The 12,599-nt window shown below is 33.1% G+C and overlaps 3 protein-coding genes across 5 annotated transcripts; 2 read left to right on the top strand and 1 right to left on the bottom strand.

Annotated features, from left to right (window-relative positions):
• Positions 1–1,462: 1,462 nt before the first annotated feature.
• LOC149489749 (4'-phosphopantetheine phosphatase) lies at positions 1,463–9,909 on the top strand. Of its 2 annotated transcripts, none has more exons than XM_089714407.1 (6): positions 1,463–1,601; positions 7,912–8,274; positions 8,364–8,569; positions 8,646–8,776; positions 8,863–9,151; positions 9,423–9,909. In XM_089714407.1, exons 2-6 carry the CDS (start codon positions 8,036–8,038, stop codon positions 9,626–9,628), a joined length of 1,071 nt encoding a protein of 356 aa, XP_089570533.1. In that variant the 5' UTR covers positions 1,463–1,601; positions 7,912–8,035; the 3' UTR covers positions 9,629–9,909. The 2 variants fall into 2 exon arrangements, with proteins under 2 accessions (XP_089570533.1, XP_089570534.1); XM_089714408.1 differs by having other exon boundaries at positions 1,478–1,590; positions 7,898–8,274.
• LOC149489750 (uncharacterized) lies at positions 1,745–7,578 on the top strand. The gene is made up of 7 exons (XM_089714406.1): positions 1,745–2,312; positions 2,683–2,889; positions 2,991–3,086; positions 3,913–4,008; positions 4,203–4,301; positions 4,564–5,670; positions 6,379–7,578. Exons 1-7 carry the CDS (start codon positions 2,261–2,263, stop codon positions 7,539–7,541), a joined length of 2,820 nt encoding a protein of 939 aa, XP_089570532.1. The 5' UTR covers positions 1,745–2,260; the 3' UTR covers positions 7,542–7,578.
• On the bottom strand, positions 9,905–12,003 carry Tango11 (transport and golgi organization 11). Of its 2 annotated transcripts, none has more exons than XM_089714409.1 (5): positions 11,874–12,003; positions 11,614–11,705; positions 11,329–11,458; positions 10,617–10,884; positions 9,905–10,475 (listed from the first exon to the last, which is right to left on the bottom strand). In XM_089714409.1, the coding sequence occupies exons 2-5, from the start codon at positions 11,698–11,700 to the stop codon at positions 10,268–10,270; spliced, it is 693 nt and encodes a 230-aa protein (XP_089570535.1). In that variant the 5' UTR covers positions 11,701–11,705; positions 11,874–12,003; the 3' UTR covers positions 9,905–10,267. The 2 variants fall into 2 exon arrangements, with proteins under 2 accessions (XP_089570535.1, XP_089570536.1); XM_089714410.1 differs by having other exon boundaries at positions 11,614–11,707; positions 11,919–11,985.
• Positions 12,004–12,599: the final 596 nt, after the last annotated feature.

Genomic DNA, 12,599 nt, shown 5'->3' with positions numbered 1-12,599 from the left:
TTTTGTGGTCCCCCTGCCCGCACCCCGGTAATTAAATATGGCATACAAAGAAAAAAATAAAAATTTCCAAAACATGCCGTGTGGGGTATCAAATGAAAGAGCTTATTGAGTAGATCACGAATATATAGCATACTGTATACATTTCTTACACTTTCTCTAAGATTTTTTAGAAAATTTACGAAAATGGTCCATTTTTGAGTTAACTTTAAACCACTATAGATTGAAAACTCATGAATATATTTTTTAAATTATTATTTTAAATAATTAACAATAGTTCATTGTTTACGATTCAATATTTCGTACAGTGAAATAATTGCATGGGGGAGTGGGGGGAGCATTCAAAGATGGCGAGTATATTTTCAAGTTCATATAGTATATAGTTATTTTCATCAAATCCACCACATAGCTCACTTATATTATATTACGAACTATTGAATCATAAACAATGGACTATTGTTAATTATTTAAAATAATAATTTAAAAAATATATTTATGAGTTTTCAATCTATAGTGGTTTAAAGTTAACTCAAAAATGGACCATTTTCGTAAATTTTCTAAAAAATCTTAGAGAAAGTGTAAGAAATGTATATAGTATGCTATATATTCGTGATCTACTCAATAAGCTCTTTCATTTGATACCCCACACGGCATGTTTTGGAAATTTTTATTTTTTTCTTTGTATGCCATATTTAATTACCGGGGTGCGGGCAGGGGGACCACAAAACTGGTTGGCAACATCTGTCTATAGGATGTCTGGGATCTACACAATATATATCAGAAGTCAGATTTAGGTCCGCGATTTTTGCAAACGAACATCTCCTTGGAGCCTGCTCTAATTGTTATATTTTGTTTGCTCGATCAAAATGTTAGTATAATTAAAAAGTGTCTAAACGCGCATATTTTTTCTGCAGCTTGTTAATAGTTTTTGAATATGGCTTATGCCCCTAATAAACCTCCCTTTTAGTTAATAATTTCGAAGGCTATTTAGAAATTAGTAGCCTAAGATTAAATTCTCCTAAATTTTCATCATCAATCGGGTCGTCTCACACGCAGCCTCCGCGAGAAGGCTGCGTGGGGAATACTGTTCGGGGTGGGAAGCCCCCTTCAGTAAGAATATAGCGCCGCTCGTCAACACGGGCGGGAATTTGGGGGGGCGTGAGAGCCCTTATCTTTTAGCTTGTGACTCCTTATCACATGATTCGACCGACCGTTTTCTTTTACGAGCCCGGCTATAAGTTGTGTTATGACCGGGGACGAAGCCTAAATTTTCAGTTAATCAATATATCGAGTGTTTGAGAGCATACCCTGGGGTTTGCAGAAATTAATTCAAAATTTATTCAAAGAAAGATTTATGTGATAATTCGAAATTAACTTCATAATTACGGACTAAATTTAGAGAGAGGTGTATTAAGCGCATTATGATAGCTTCTAAATTCTGATATAGCAACATAGACGTGTTTACATTTTTCAGTACCTACCCTTTATACATAGGTATATTCTTTCTATCTATGTATAAAATATAAATATAAATCTATTTCAATTTTCAATTGTTGATTTATATGTAGGTAGTGGTAGAGATTCGTCGGATTCGTAGTGATAAGCATGCTATGGCAACTTAGAATTAATTAAAAAATCCATTTTTAAATCTGAACAGCGCCATCTGTACCTCAGTTTTTTGTACTAAAAATTGAGTTTTGCTACACTAAAATATTTAGCCATTATTTGGGGAGTTTACTACGAGGTCACTAGTAAATAAAAAAAAATTTACGACAAATGAGAAACAATCTATCACTAAATGCAATTTAACAGACATGAAATAAAACTTTTTGGAGAATTTTTTCATTTCCTAATTGTTTTTTACAGGTGTCAATTATTAGAAAGGGGAAAATATTATTTTGTATAATGGCAACACTACTAGATAAATTGCAAATGGCGAATGTGTCTTGTTTGCACAACATCGTGTTTTGCTCTTGCGCATTTTCTTTTTTGCAATAAGTTCTGGTGGTTTTCCGTGTGTCTCTCCGCGTTGAGTTGAACATTCGTTCCTCCGTGTTGCTGTGCCGCGTAAAACACTGCTTCGTACGTCCGCGTTGAGTTGACAACCGTCCTCCGTCGTCGTTTCAGAAGAACAAGAACTTGTGAAGTTACTGTGAGCATAGGCCAGTTTGGACCCATAATTGTGAACAGTAAACTGCAACTGTGAAATTCCTGTGAGCATAGGCCAGTTTGGACCCATAATTGTGAACAGTGAACTGCAATCATGTCACAGAAATCTTGCTGTGTACCTGGATGTCCAGTGACTATAGAAGATGGTAAGTATCTACCTATTATAGCTAGATAAATACAGACCAAATTGAGTTTTTAAAATACCAGGTTAGACTACCTAAGTGGTGTAGCGGTTAGAGCCTAGGACTCTTAAACTAGAGGTTGTGGGTTTGAATTCCGTACGGACAAACAATATGTTTATTTGTGATGTTGCTTCGAGCTGGCTAGGACAAGAGAACCTGATGACCCATGCTTTCAGATGGGCATATAAATAGCCATTCCGTTGCCTCACTTTTCTTTGGTCAGGTCAGTGGGTTATTTTTGGGGTATTTAAATATGTCATTTTACTAATAGATACTGCATGTAATAATAATTTGCATTTATTTATTTGAAACAATTTCATTATTTCATTTTCAGGTATGCCTCTACATCGATTTCCGCATCCGGAAACAAATGCAGACAAGTTTAAAACTTGGATTTCCAACATCGGTGGAGAAATAAAATCATCTGACCCTATTTCTGTCTATAACAATAGACGTGTTTGTCGTAAACATTTTGAAAATGTCCATTTATATCCAAAGAACAGACTATGCAAATTGGCAATTCCTGTTCTGCACATACCAGGTAATAATTTAAAAATATACAATAAATATCACTAAGCAACTTAATATTATATAGATATTATGTCAATATTGCCTAAACCTAAAATAAATTTATATTTTCAGGTCTAGGAGAACACCTTGTTGAAGACAAACCAATGGAGCATATCCAACCTGCCACATCAGGTTCTCAAAAGTTTCAGGCAGATAGTCTAATGTCAGGTTAGTATCTTTCTCCGCTGAATATACAAATCATAGCTTTGAGTGACAAAGTCCTGCTTTTACTCTAGATTCTAAAATAACTGGACCAAATAGTTTTTGAATAAACTATAAGATGCAAAATTAAATTAGAGTCCCTTAATAATTTCTTCATACAATGCATCATCGATGCTACAGAGCCAAAAATCTCATATGACGCACTTTTATATGTAAGCATAAGATGATTAAACTACAGTCCAGGCACACTCTTCCTTCGGCAATGTTCCTGCACGGTCTTTGTCATAACAAATATAAGTGTACAGACTTGATCAACAACATAGGCTACACACATACTAGTGTGTGCGCGCAGGCTGTACTACACCGCGAGGTGCTGGACAAATCCCGGTGCGCGTGCACCTTTGCGCAAAATGCTAGAATCCAACAATAGTAAATTTATGAATACCAATATATTTCCGCTAACTACAAACAGATTTCGAAATTCAGTCCTTGAGACATTGTCGAATACAACTTTAGTAACAACATAAACACTGACAAATTCCTATAACTTCAACATTTTAATTTTAGTAATCTTTGGATAATGTAGTTAATTAAGCATTAACCTAATGTATTTTTTTTTACACAATGTAACTATCAATAAATACTTCACTGTTTGTTATCCCAAATAAATAAAATAAAATATAGTAATAAATTTATAGTACCCTAAAACTTTGAATAAAAAGGCTCCACAGGGGTCAGGGTTCTGCTAGTTATAATATTAGCAATTTTAATAGCCCGGCAATATGCTACTTAGATATTAACTTAAAATAAGATATATAATATATATTTTCAGGTCTACAAGAACACCTCGTTGAAGACAAACCTACGGAACATATCCAACCTGCTACATCAGATTCTCAAAAGATTCAGGCAGATAATCTAATATCAGGTTAGTACCTTTCTCTACTCAACATAGTTATCAAAGCTTTATGACAACACTTTGCCAGCCCCCCCTGCATGACGCCGCGATAAAACGTTTAAACAATTTGGGACTTTCTTTATACTTCATGGGACTCCCTATTATTTTGATGAACCCTACATGTTGTTGGTGGCATAAAATAATAAATTAAAATTTATTTTCAGGACCAGGACAGATTAACGAGGAGACACAAGGAGAACCAAAACAATTTAAAGTAATTAATTCCAAATGCAGTAAGCTGCAAAAGAAAATACGCTTAAAAGGTATGACTTAAATAATAAAGAATTACATAGGGTGATTGGAAGGGAATCATTCAATTTTGACGCTAACTGTCCGAGAATGATGTAACAGAAAATAGTTGTTAGAGCGTATACGCTCTTAGACTGATTATGTCATATTTTTGGCTATAAGTCATATTTAAAAAACAACTAAAGCATTTATTGTATAAGTTAAACGTTCAAATATGAAAAATGTTTATTCTCTTTATAAATAAATAAAATAAAAGTATTATAATGTACTTTACAGATATGGGTGTATCTTTGGAGCAACACCAAGAATATAAAAAGCTTCTCAAGCAATTGAAAAAGTCTGAGAAGACAAAGGCTGCTTTCAAAAATAAATATATTCTGGCCAAAAAAATTACAAAAACAGCAGCTTTTGGCATCATTTCAAAGAAAATGTCATCGACTGCAAAGATATTTTGCCAAATGCAAGTCACACAAAGTGGGAAGAAAAAACGTGGAAGAAGATTCACATTAGATGAAAAAATATTAGCATTGTCTTTGTACAAACCATCACCAAAATCATATAGATTACTGAGCAAATTGTGTGTGCTACCTAGCAGGAGAACCCTACAAAATTTGCTGTCCAAAATTTCTTTGACAACTGGAATTAATGACATTATTTTTGAACATTTAAAAAAGAAAGTTAATAAGATGCCCGAATCGCATAAATATTGTGCCTTATTATTTGACGAGATGGCAATCGGACCAGGTGTGTCATATGACAAAAAAAATTGCAAGATGACTGGGTTTGTAGATGATGGTGAAACATGCACAACTGAGTATTGTGATCATGTTTTGGTGTTTATGATCAGAGGAGTCGTAAAAAAATATAAGCAACCCCTGGCTCTTTATTATTGCAGTGGAAGCACAAAGGCGGTTGATTTAAAAAAACAAATAAAAACAGTGGTCGAAAAAGTTCACGAAACGGGCCTAAAAATTTGCGCAACTGTTTGCGATCAAGGTGCCTCCAACATTGCAGCGATCAACAAATTAAAAAATGAAACAAAGCAAAAATACATACGAAATGGACAAGAATTCAAAGAAGAATTTTTCGAAGTGGGCGATATAAAAATATATCATATTTTTGATCCACCACATCTGTTAAAAGGGGTCAGAAATAATTTAATCTCTAAAAATTTAAAATTCAAAATGAAGGGCAAGGAATGCATCGCAAAATGGGACCACATTGTGGCCTTGTACAATAGAGCCCCTGGGTATAAAGGCGTCAGGCTGGTGCCAAAATTAACAGCCCAACACGTGTTGCCGGACAAAATCCCGAAGATGAGGGTAAAACACTGCACCCAAGTATTCAGCAAGTCTGTTGGAGTAGCCATTGGATTCATGGCAGGTATTTATCATTTTAATACATATTAAACATTAATCTAATGCTATCTTCTGATTGCTATGTGGTTGTGGCTTAGAATCATTATCATTAGCCAATAATCCACTGCTGGGCACGGTCCCGAAGGTGATCATACCATTTAGGGTCTAGCTATAATCTCCACACATTATGGGTGTTAAGTAGAACACAGCTGTTACGACAAATATTGGAAGTCATAGGGTGGATCTATTTTGAATCGGACACACAGTAAAACTTATAACGGTCCATCACAATTCTTCCTGTGGGTGTCGTACGAAAAGAGTGTAATCATTTAACCTACTGAACTGGTTTGTAATAAACTGATTTCTTTATTCCATAGAAAAATACGTTACCCCTAATAAACATGCATACTTACTATCTATATCATTATTTATAGTAGGTACTTGTACACCTGTTGGTCTTCCTAATAAAGTTAAATAAAAAATAAATCTCTAAGAGATAGTTATGTTTGACTTTTATATATGTCTAAACTGATATTGTATAATTATGTCTGTGAATACCTACAAAATACATTTATCAGTTGAGTTCATCACTTAAAAATCGGATTTTATTTCTCTCAGAACCTTTCTTATAAGCTTTTTAAGATGATTATTGATTCCATTCCAAAACAGCGACCTCCAATGCTTACGTAAAGTAGGTCAAAATTATTATATAAATATTTTTGTTTCATTACAGAATCGGGGGCAACTGACAAAGATTGCTTGGACACAGCAGATTTATTGATGTTTTTCGACGACCTTTTTGATAGTGTCAATGGAAGTTACAGCCAAGTGAGGGAAGGAAAAATCTATAGGTCTGCCGTAACTCCAACCTCACCTCACCACAAATTGTGGAACGAAAGTTTGCCAATTCTTAAATCAATGCAATTTATAAATGGATATAATAAAGGAGTAGTGCCTTCATTATCTAGCTGGGTCAAAACTATAGAGGGGTTTAAAGCAGTTGCTAAATATTTAAGCTCTAAAGGTACAAACTCACTATTGCTGCGCAACTTTAATCAGGATGCTTTGGAGAATTTTTTTGGGGCAATTCGAGCTCACGGTTGCAGTAATATTATGCCTACTTCGTCTGCATTTGAAGCAGCTTACAAAACATTATTAATTAATAATATTTCATCTTCACACTCAGTTGGTTCAAACTGTGAAAAAGACGACAGTGTATGTTTACAATCATTAAAACATTTTTTAATGAAACCCGTAGACAAAATGATATCAGCTGAATGTGAAGATGAAATTAATAATGATCATTTATGTATAGAGTACGTAGATACAGATAAATTAATAATGAGCAAAACTCCCGAACATGTTGAGAGAAGCGCAGCAATAGGATATTGTAGTGGATGGATAGCACGACTTGCAAAAAAAAATATATATAAAAACTGCGACACTTGCACAAATAATATGGAAGAAAAGGAATTACAAACTTTCCACAAATTCATAAAAATGAAAGAATATGAGGGTAAAAACTGGTTGTGCTATCCTACAAGAACATTGTTTGATTTTTTTGCCCAAGTAGAACATATTTGTATTGAAATTCTCAAAGAAAATTCAAATAAAAAAAATTTATTAAATTATATAAAGCTGATAGTCAGTGTGAACATTTCTACTAACACCTTTTTAACTTGCTCTATACACAAGGAAGCATTGTGTGAGTACATTATAAATAAAAGTACAATGCTCTTCATTCATGCTTGGTGCAAAGAAATCAACAATATTCTCGCTGGCAAAGTTACCTTTTGGGATAATAATGACCCTATGAAAGTTAAAGCAAACAGGCACTACTTGAAAAATAAAGGAAGGAAGAGGAAAAGGCAAAATGATATGATATTAAATGTATAATTTTGTTGTTTATTTGCAATAAATTATTTAAAAATACTGGTTTCTTTATTACTTCTCATTTCTTTGGTGGAACTTCTCGGTTGTGGCGCCAATTTTTTTCAGTTTTTTTGTTGCATACGTATTTATATTTAATTTTGTGCAAAAAAACCATTAAGTTTTAATTTGGCGTCAGAATCGAGATTTTCCACCATGAATACCAAGTACCTACCAAACAGAAATGTATAGAATAGATACGTACCTAGTGCGTATAGCTATATAGATTTCAAAAGTTTCGGCAGCTGGAAACGAGATGGCAGTGTATTGAAGTTTAAAAAAAATGGCTGACTTGCCTGTCTATGTCCGTATATACATAGTAGTCTTTGGTGATAAGATAAAAACAATATGGACATTAGCATACCGATAAAATAATACAATGGGATAAGACAATATAAATGTATATTTAGCAGTTAATAATTATTTTCAATTGTTTTCTCGGCGAGGTAATAATTATAGGAATGGAACATTTTGGCTTGTCGCACATATTGAGTGAGCCAGATAAATATAGTCCAGATACTTTGGACTTATTAGCAGATGAAGAAGCAAGGGAATACTGGTTAAATACATGCGAAAAACTTGTAGATAAATATGTTAATTTTGCTCTAACCAATAAAGATGACCCTACAATTGAAATACGAGCCCTAAAGTTCAAAACTTGTTACGTGGAGGCATTAAAAGAACTACGAGTAAATCCTCTGTAAGTAGATTATGTTGTGTTTATTAAATTACAATGAAAAGTGTTAACATTTACCTCATATGATAACATTTTTTTTTACAATATTTCAGTGCTCATGGACAGTTAACGATACGCTTACTGCTTGATATAAATGAAACTTGCCTTCGAGCACAAGGTTTTTTTGATTTATGGAAACAACAAAAGAAAATTGAAAATGAAGCAGCACTGGCAAATCTCGCTTCAAGACTGGTTGAAATAGATGCTTTTGTTGATGAAAGACAAAGATGGATTGCCCTTTGTAGTGGTGTATTAGCAGGTAAAAAAAGTAAATAAAAATATATTTGATTGGTAAATTGCAATATCTCAATATAATACTGTAATGTTGATCATAGGCAATATGTTTGATTGGGGGGCACAAGCTGCAACCTCTATTCTTGATTGTGGTCTATATGAGGCATTACAAAAAATTCAAAAAAGACCTTGGCTGTATGATTGCTTTGACAAATGGATTGAAAAACTGGAGGTAAGAAATATCAAAGTATTAATAATAATCTAATTATCATATTATTGTCATAGTGTACTAAGTTTAAGATAACTTTTGGTCCACAGAAGACGGTCCATCATTGTGCTGCAGTATTTGTAGACAACAGTGGTGTTGATGTTGTGCTAGGCATATTACCTTTTGTAAGAGGACTACTACTCAGGGGAACATCCATTATACTGTGTGCAAATGAATGGCCTGCACTAAATGATATCACAAATGCAGAGCTGGAAAATGTACTCCAAAGTGCATCACATATTTGTCCTGTTATTGCAGGTGCTATTGCAACAGGCAATTTAGTTGTAAGATCAAGTGGCCAAAGGGGTCCATGTCTTGATCTTAGAACTATTAGTGTAGGTATGATGATTTTTATGCTTTCTATTAATTCATTTATCCCTACTAATATAATAAATGCGAAAGTAACTCTGTTTGTCTGTCTGTTACGCTTTCCCGCTTAAACCTCTCAACCGATTTTGATGAAATTTGGCACAATCTTTAGACCCTGAGAAAGAACATAGGCTACCTTTTATCAAAACAACACGCGGGCGAAGCCGCGGGCGGAAGCTAGTTCATTTATAAAATGATATCCATACAATGTATATAACTATAATGGATAAATTGTTTACAGATCTTGTAACAGAGATGAAAATCAGAGGGGTAGATCTGATTATACTTGAAGGGATGGGCAGAGCATTACACACAAATCTCAATGCACGCTTAGCTGTGGATTCCCTAAAACTGGCTGTAGTTAAAAATGCCTGGCTGGCACAGCGACTTGGTGGTCCATTGTTCTCCGTTATATTTATATATGAAGACAAGCCTTCACAAACATAACTATATTGATTTAACTTACTATTGTGACTCTTACAGTATTTTATCAGTCTGTCAATATTTAACTACCAGCATATTGTCTCTTGATACAGGAAATTTTACAATTGTGAATGTTTAATAATAACTGTGTTAATGTCAGCTGACATTTTTTGAATATATTGAGTGTTACCCTCAAATAATATTTTAATTTAATAGATACCCATTTATTTTAATATAAACTAAAAATTTAACAACGGTTTGAATGTTTTGTGAATATATATGGAATTAAAATACATGAACTCTAATGTGATTTAGCTTTATTAATAGTTATAAAGTATAATGACCCAAGGAAATGAACAATGTCTGTGAAAAGAAACTTAACAGTTCATTTTTTCATTAAATATAACTAACTAGAATACCAACAATGTAACCACATTCACTATAATATAATCAACTGCAGCAGCACAATCACAGAAGTATAAAAATGCACCTATAAACTAAACAAATCAAATTGCATTAGATGATTAACACTTCCTTCTTCATAAATTTAACTACAGTGGATCAGGGCTCTATAAGATTTGCCACCCAGTGATTGCATGACAAATTTCATGAAGTCAACAGTACTATAAAACTTCATCTTAATTTTATGCTCATGATTATAGATTAAGATCTATTGAGCCAGGCGATCACTTTGAATAACAAATAAGCAATGCTTATTGCATAAGCAATTTTCTCCTTTTGTTGCCTTTGAAGTGTTTCTGCTTCAATTGTCATAACACGTCGATTTAATTTGGCTATTTGCCGACGAAGATGAACCAATTCTTCAGCCGCTGATAGCCCCTCTCCATTTCCTATTGGAGGGGTTGGATCTCTGCAAGCAAAAATATTATTGGTTATTTAAATAAGGTACCATTCTTCTTCTACCTATGATAACAAAAAATTTATCATTAGTGTTTTCTAGCCAAGAATGGCAAAGACATTCCTAATAATTACAAGTTAGAAAAATAATTACCTTAGAACCAAGCGGGATTCTGTCATGGTAGACTCATTAAGATTTTCAGGGTGTGCTAATATTGGGCGAACTACTTCCCCCTGTGAACGCGCGGATCTTATGTGCTGTGGAGGGGAATTAGCAGTTCCAGGTGGAAAGTCATCTGCAGAGGGGAAGTAGTGCTGGTCGAGTGTGATGACTCTTGGTGGTGTGCTAACACGAATCATTCCAGGATCAGTTGGTAGTACAGCATTATCCAATTGAATTTCCCTTGGAGTAGCCTTGGTGCCTAAAAATAAAATAAAGTAATATTTGAATAAATTTAACAATGTCATACATAAGGTTTGTCATTTTATACTAATTAATTACAGATAATATTTTCCTTCTATTCTATTTACACTGTTATTTCCTCAAAACACATTAGTTATAAAGGAAGAAGTCAAATTTGTAAAGATTTGTAATTATTTTAGGTTTACAATGATTTGAATATGATAGGATTTAATTAAATTTATATAGATTGAATTAAATTGGATAGATTGAATTAAATTACAATTATTAATATGAATGGATAACTAATTTTAAAACTAAATTATATTAAAAATCTGCTCAAATTTTCAGTATAGTGAAAAAGTGGGCCCAGATTGTATTTTAGAGTAGTCATCCAATATTTTAAGGTATTATCTGAATGGAATATATTTAACGCTCCTAATTAATAAGTTCACTTGAAATTTACCAATGTGCTGATCCTGGCCTACAACCAGGATTCTTTCTGGAACTTTCATGTCAAATTTCTCATTTGCATAGTCCCATCCAGATATTATTCCGTTTGGTGTATTTTCTTCATCCATGACATCTCCTGTAGCCTAGATAAAAATATGCTTATATAGTTTTCTTAATGATTATTTTTAATTAAGTATACCTTAATGCATACTTAATATTATTAATTTAGAGGCTGTTAACTTAAAACATATTGATACAAAGAAACTGTTAATGTTTATTTCATTATTTGTTTAATTACCTTTATTCTTTGTGGCACCGTCATATTGTGACTTATTAGCCGAGCGTAAGCTTCATCTGAAGTATACTGCATTGTTGTATCTTTCATAAAACCTATGGTAAATTCAGAAAGATTTATAAGTAGCTTCTATAAGGAATTAGGACATTAGAAAACATATCTTTTACGAATGGAATGTAGGTAGGTATGCAAGTCACCAAAACTTTTGTTTTCACGTTCTATGACTAAATATTTTATTAAATAAAAAAATAAATACCACTCACGAATTTAAAACAAAATGTCTGCACAATTCATTTATACCTTACTGTTACTCGATTTAGTTCAAACTCCTTAAATTATATTGTTAATCCATAAATAGGTAGGTATCTGGTATTCAGAATACAGAAATCTGTCAAACCGACATTTTTTTACTAAAGTCAAAATAACGTTTCAATGCATGCATTGTGTTGATTTACTACCTTATTAAGTTATAATTCGGAGATGGAAGATCTAAAATTTCACTTTCTTCCATTTAAACTGATTGAAATTTTTACTCAGATTATATTATTTCTACAAAAATTTTATGTTTAAATCTAAAAGTAAACATGTGGTTCTTTCTTGGAAACTTTGATTATAAAATAAAAGCTTATAGTTTGTAATATAAGCTTTGAAAGTTTATATATTATATAAAATTTATATATGGTACGATTAAACTCCAACATAGATACGAACGCTGTAAAACATTTAACTAAAAAACGAAACGAAGGACTGTGGAACGAATGTTTCGATTCTTGACTCATATTTTAGTTCTGTAGGGTTTAAGCTGTGGTTTTAGCCTAAGGTTTTAGCACAAGTTTACAGTCAAGTACTATATTACTTGCTCTGTGGTCAAGTCACTCAAGGATAATGGGGATAATGAAATAATGAATCAAAGGGTAGTGGGTACTCTGGGTACACAGAACAGTGGTATCTAGCCACAGGGTTCTTCGTTGAGCAAATAGTCATATCTT

The sequence above is a fragment of the Colias philodice genome, chromosome 3, assembly GCF_061535455.1.
Source record: "Colias philodice isolate Cphi_HAF_F1 chromosome 3, ilColPhil1 Martin Lab GWU primary, whole genome shotgun sequence".
NCBI lineage: Eukaryota > Metazoa > Arthropoda > Insecta > Lepidoptera > Pieridae > Colias > Colias philodice.
The sequence above is the reverse complement of the archived record's forward strand: the minus strand, read 5'-3'. Positions and strand labels throughout refer to the sequence as shown.

Coding starts and splice junctions, on each gene's coding strand:
- LOC149489750 (XM_089714406.1), top strand. CDS start 2,261: ATGTCACAGAAATCTTGCTGTGTACCTGGATGTCCAGTGACTATAGAA. Junction 2,313..2,682: donor TCCAGTGACTATAGAAGATG/GTAAGTATCTAC, acceptor TTTCATTTTCAG/GTATGCCTCTACATCGATTT. Junction 5,671..6,378: donor AGCCATTGGATTCATGGCAG/GTATTTATCATT, acceptor GTTTCATTACAG/AATCGGGGGCAACTGACAAA.
- LOC149489749 (XM_089714407.1), top strand. CDS start 8,036: ATGGAACATTTTGGCTTGTCGCACATATTGAGTGAGCCAGATAAATAT. Junction 8,570..8,645: donor TTGTAGTGGTGTATTAGCAG/GTAAAAAAAGTA, acceptor TGTTGATCATAG/GCAATATGTTTGATTGGGGG. Junction 9,152..9,422: donor TCTTAGAACTATTAGTGTAG/GTATGATGATTT, acceptor AATTGTTTACAG/ATCTTGTAACAGAGATGAAA.
- Tango11 (XM_089714409.1), bottom strand. CDS start 11,700: ATGAAAGATACAACAATGCAGTATACTTCAGATGAAGCTTACGCTCGG. Junction 11,459..11,613: donor CGGTGCCACAAAGAATAAAG/GTAATTAAACAA, acceptor ATTTTTATCTAG/GCTACAGGAGATGTCATGGA. Junction 10,476..10,616: donor GAATCCCGCTTGGTTCTAAG/GTAATTATTTTT, acceptor TTTTGCTTGCAG/AGATCCAACCCCTCCAATAG.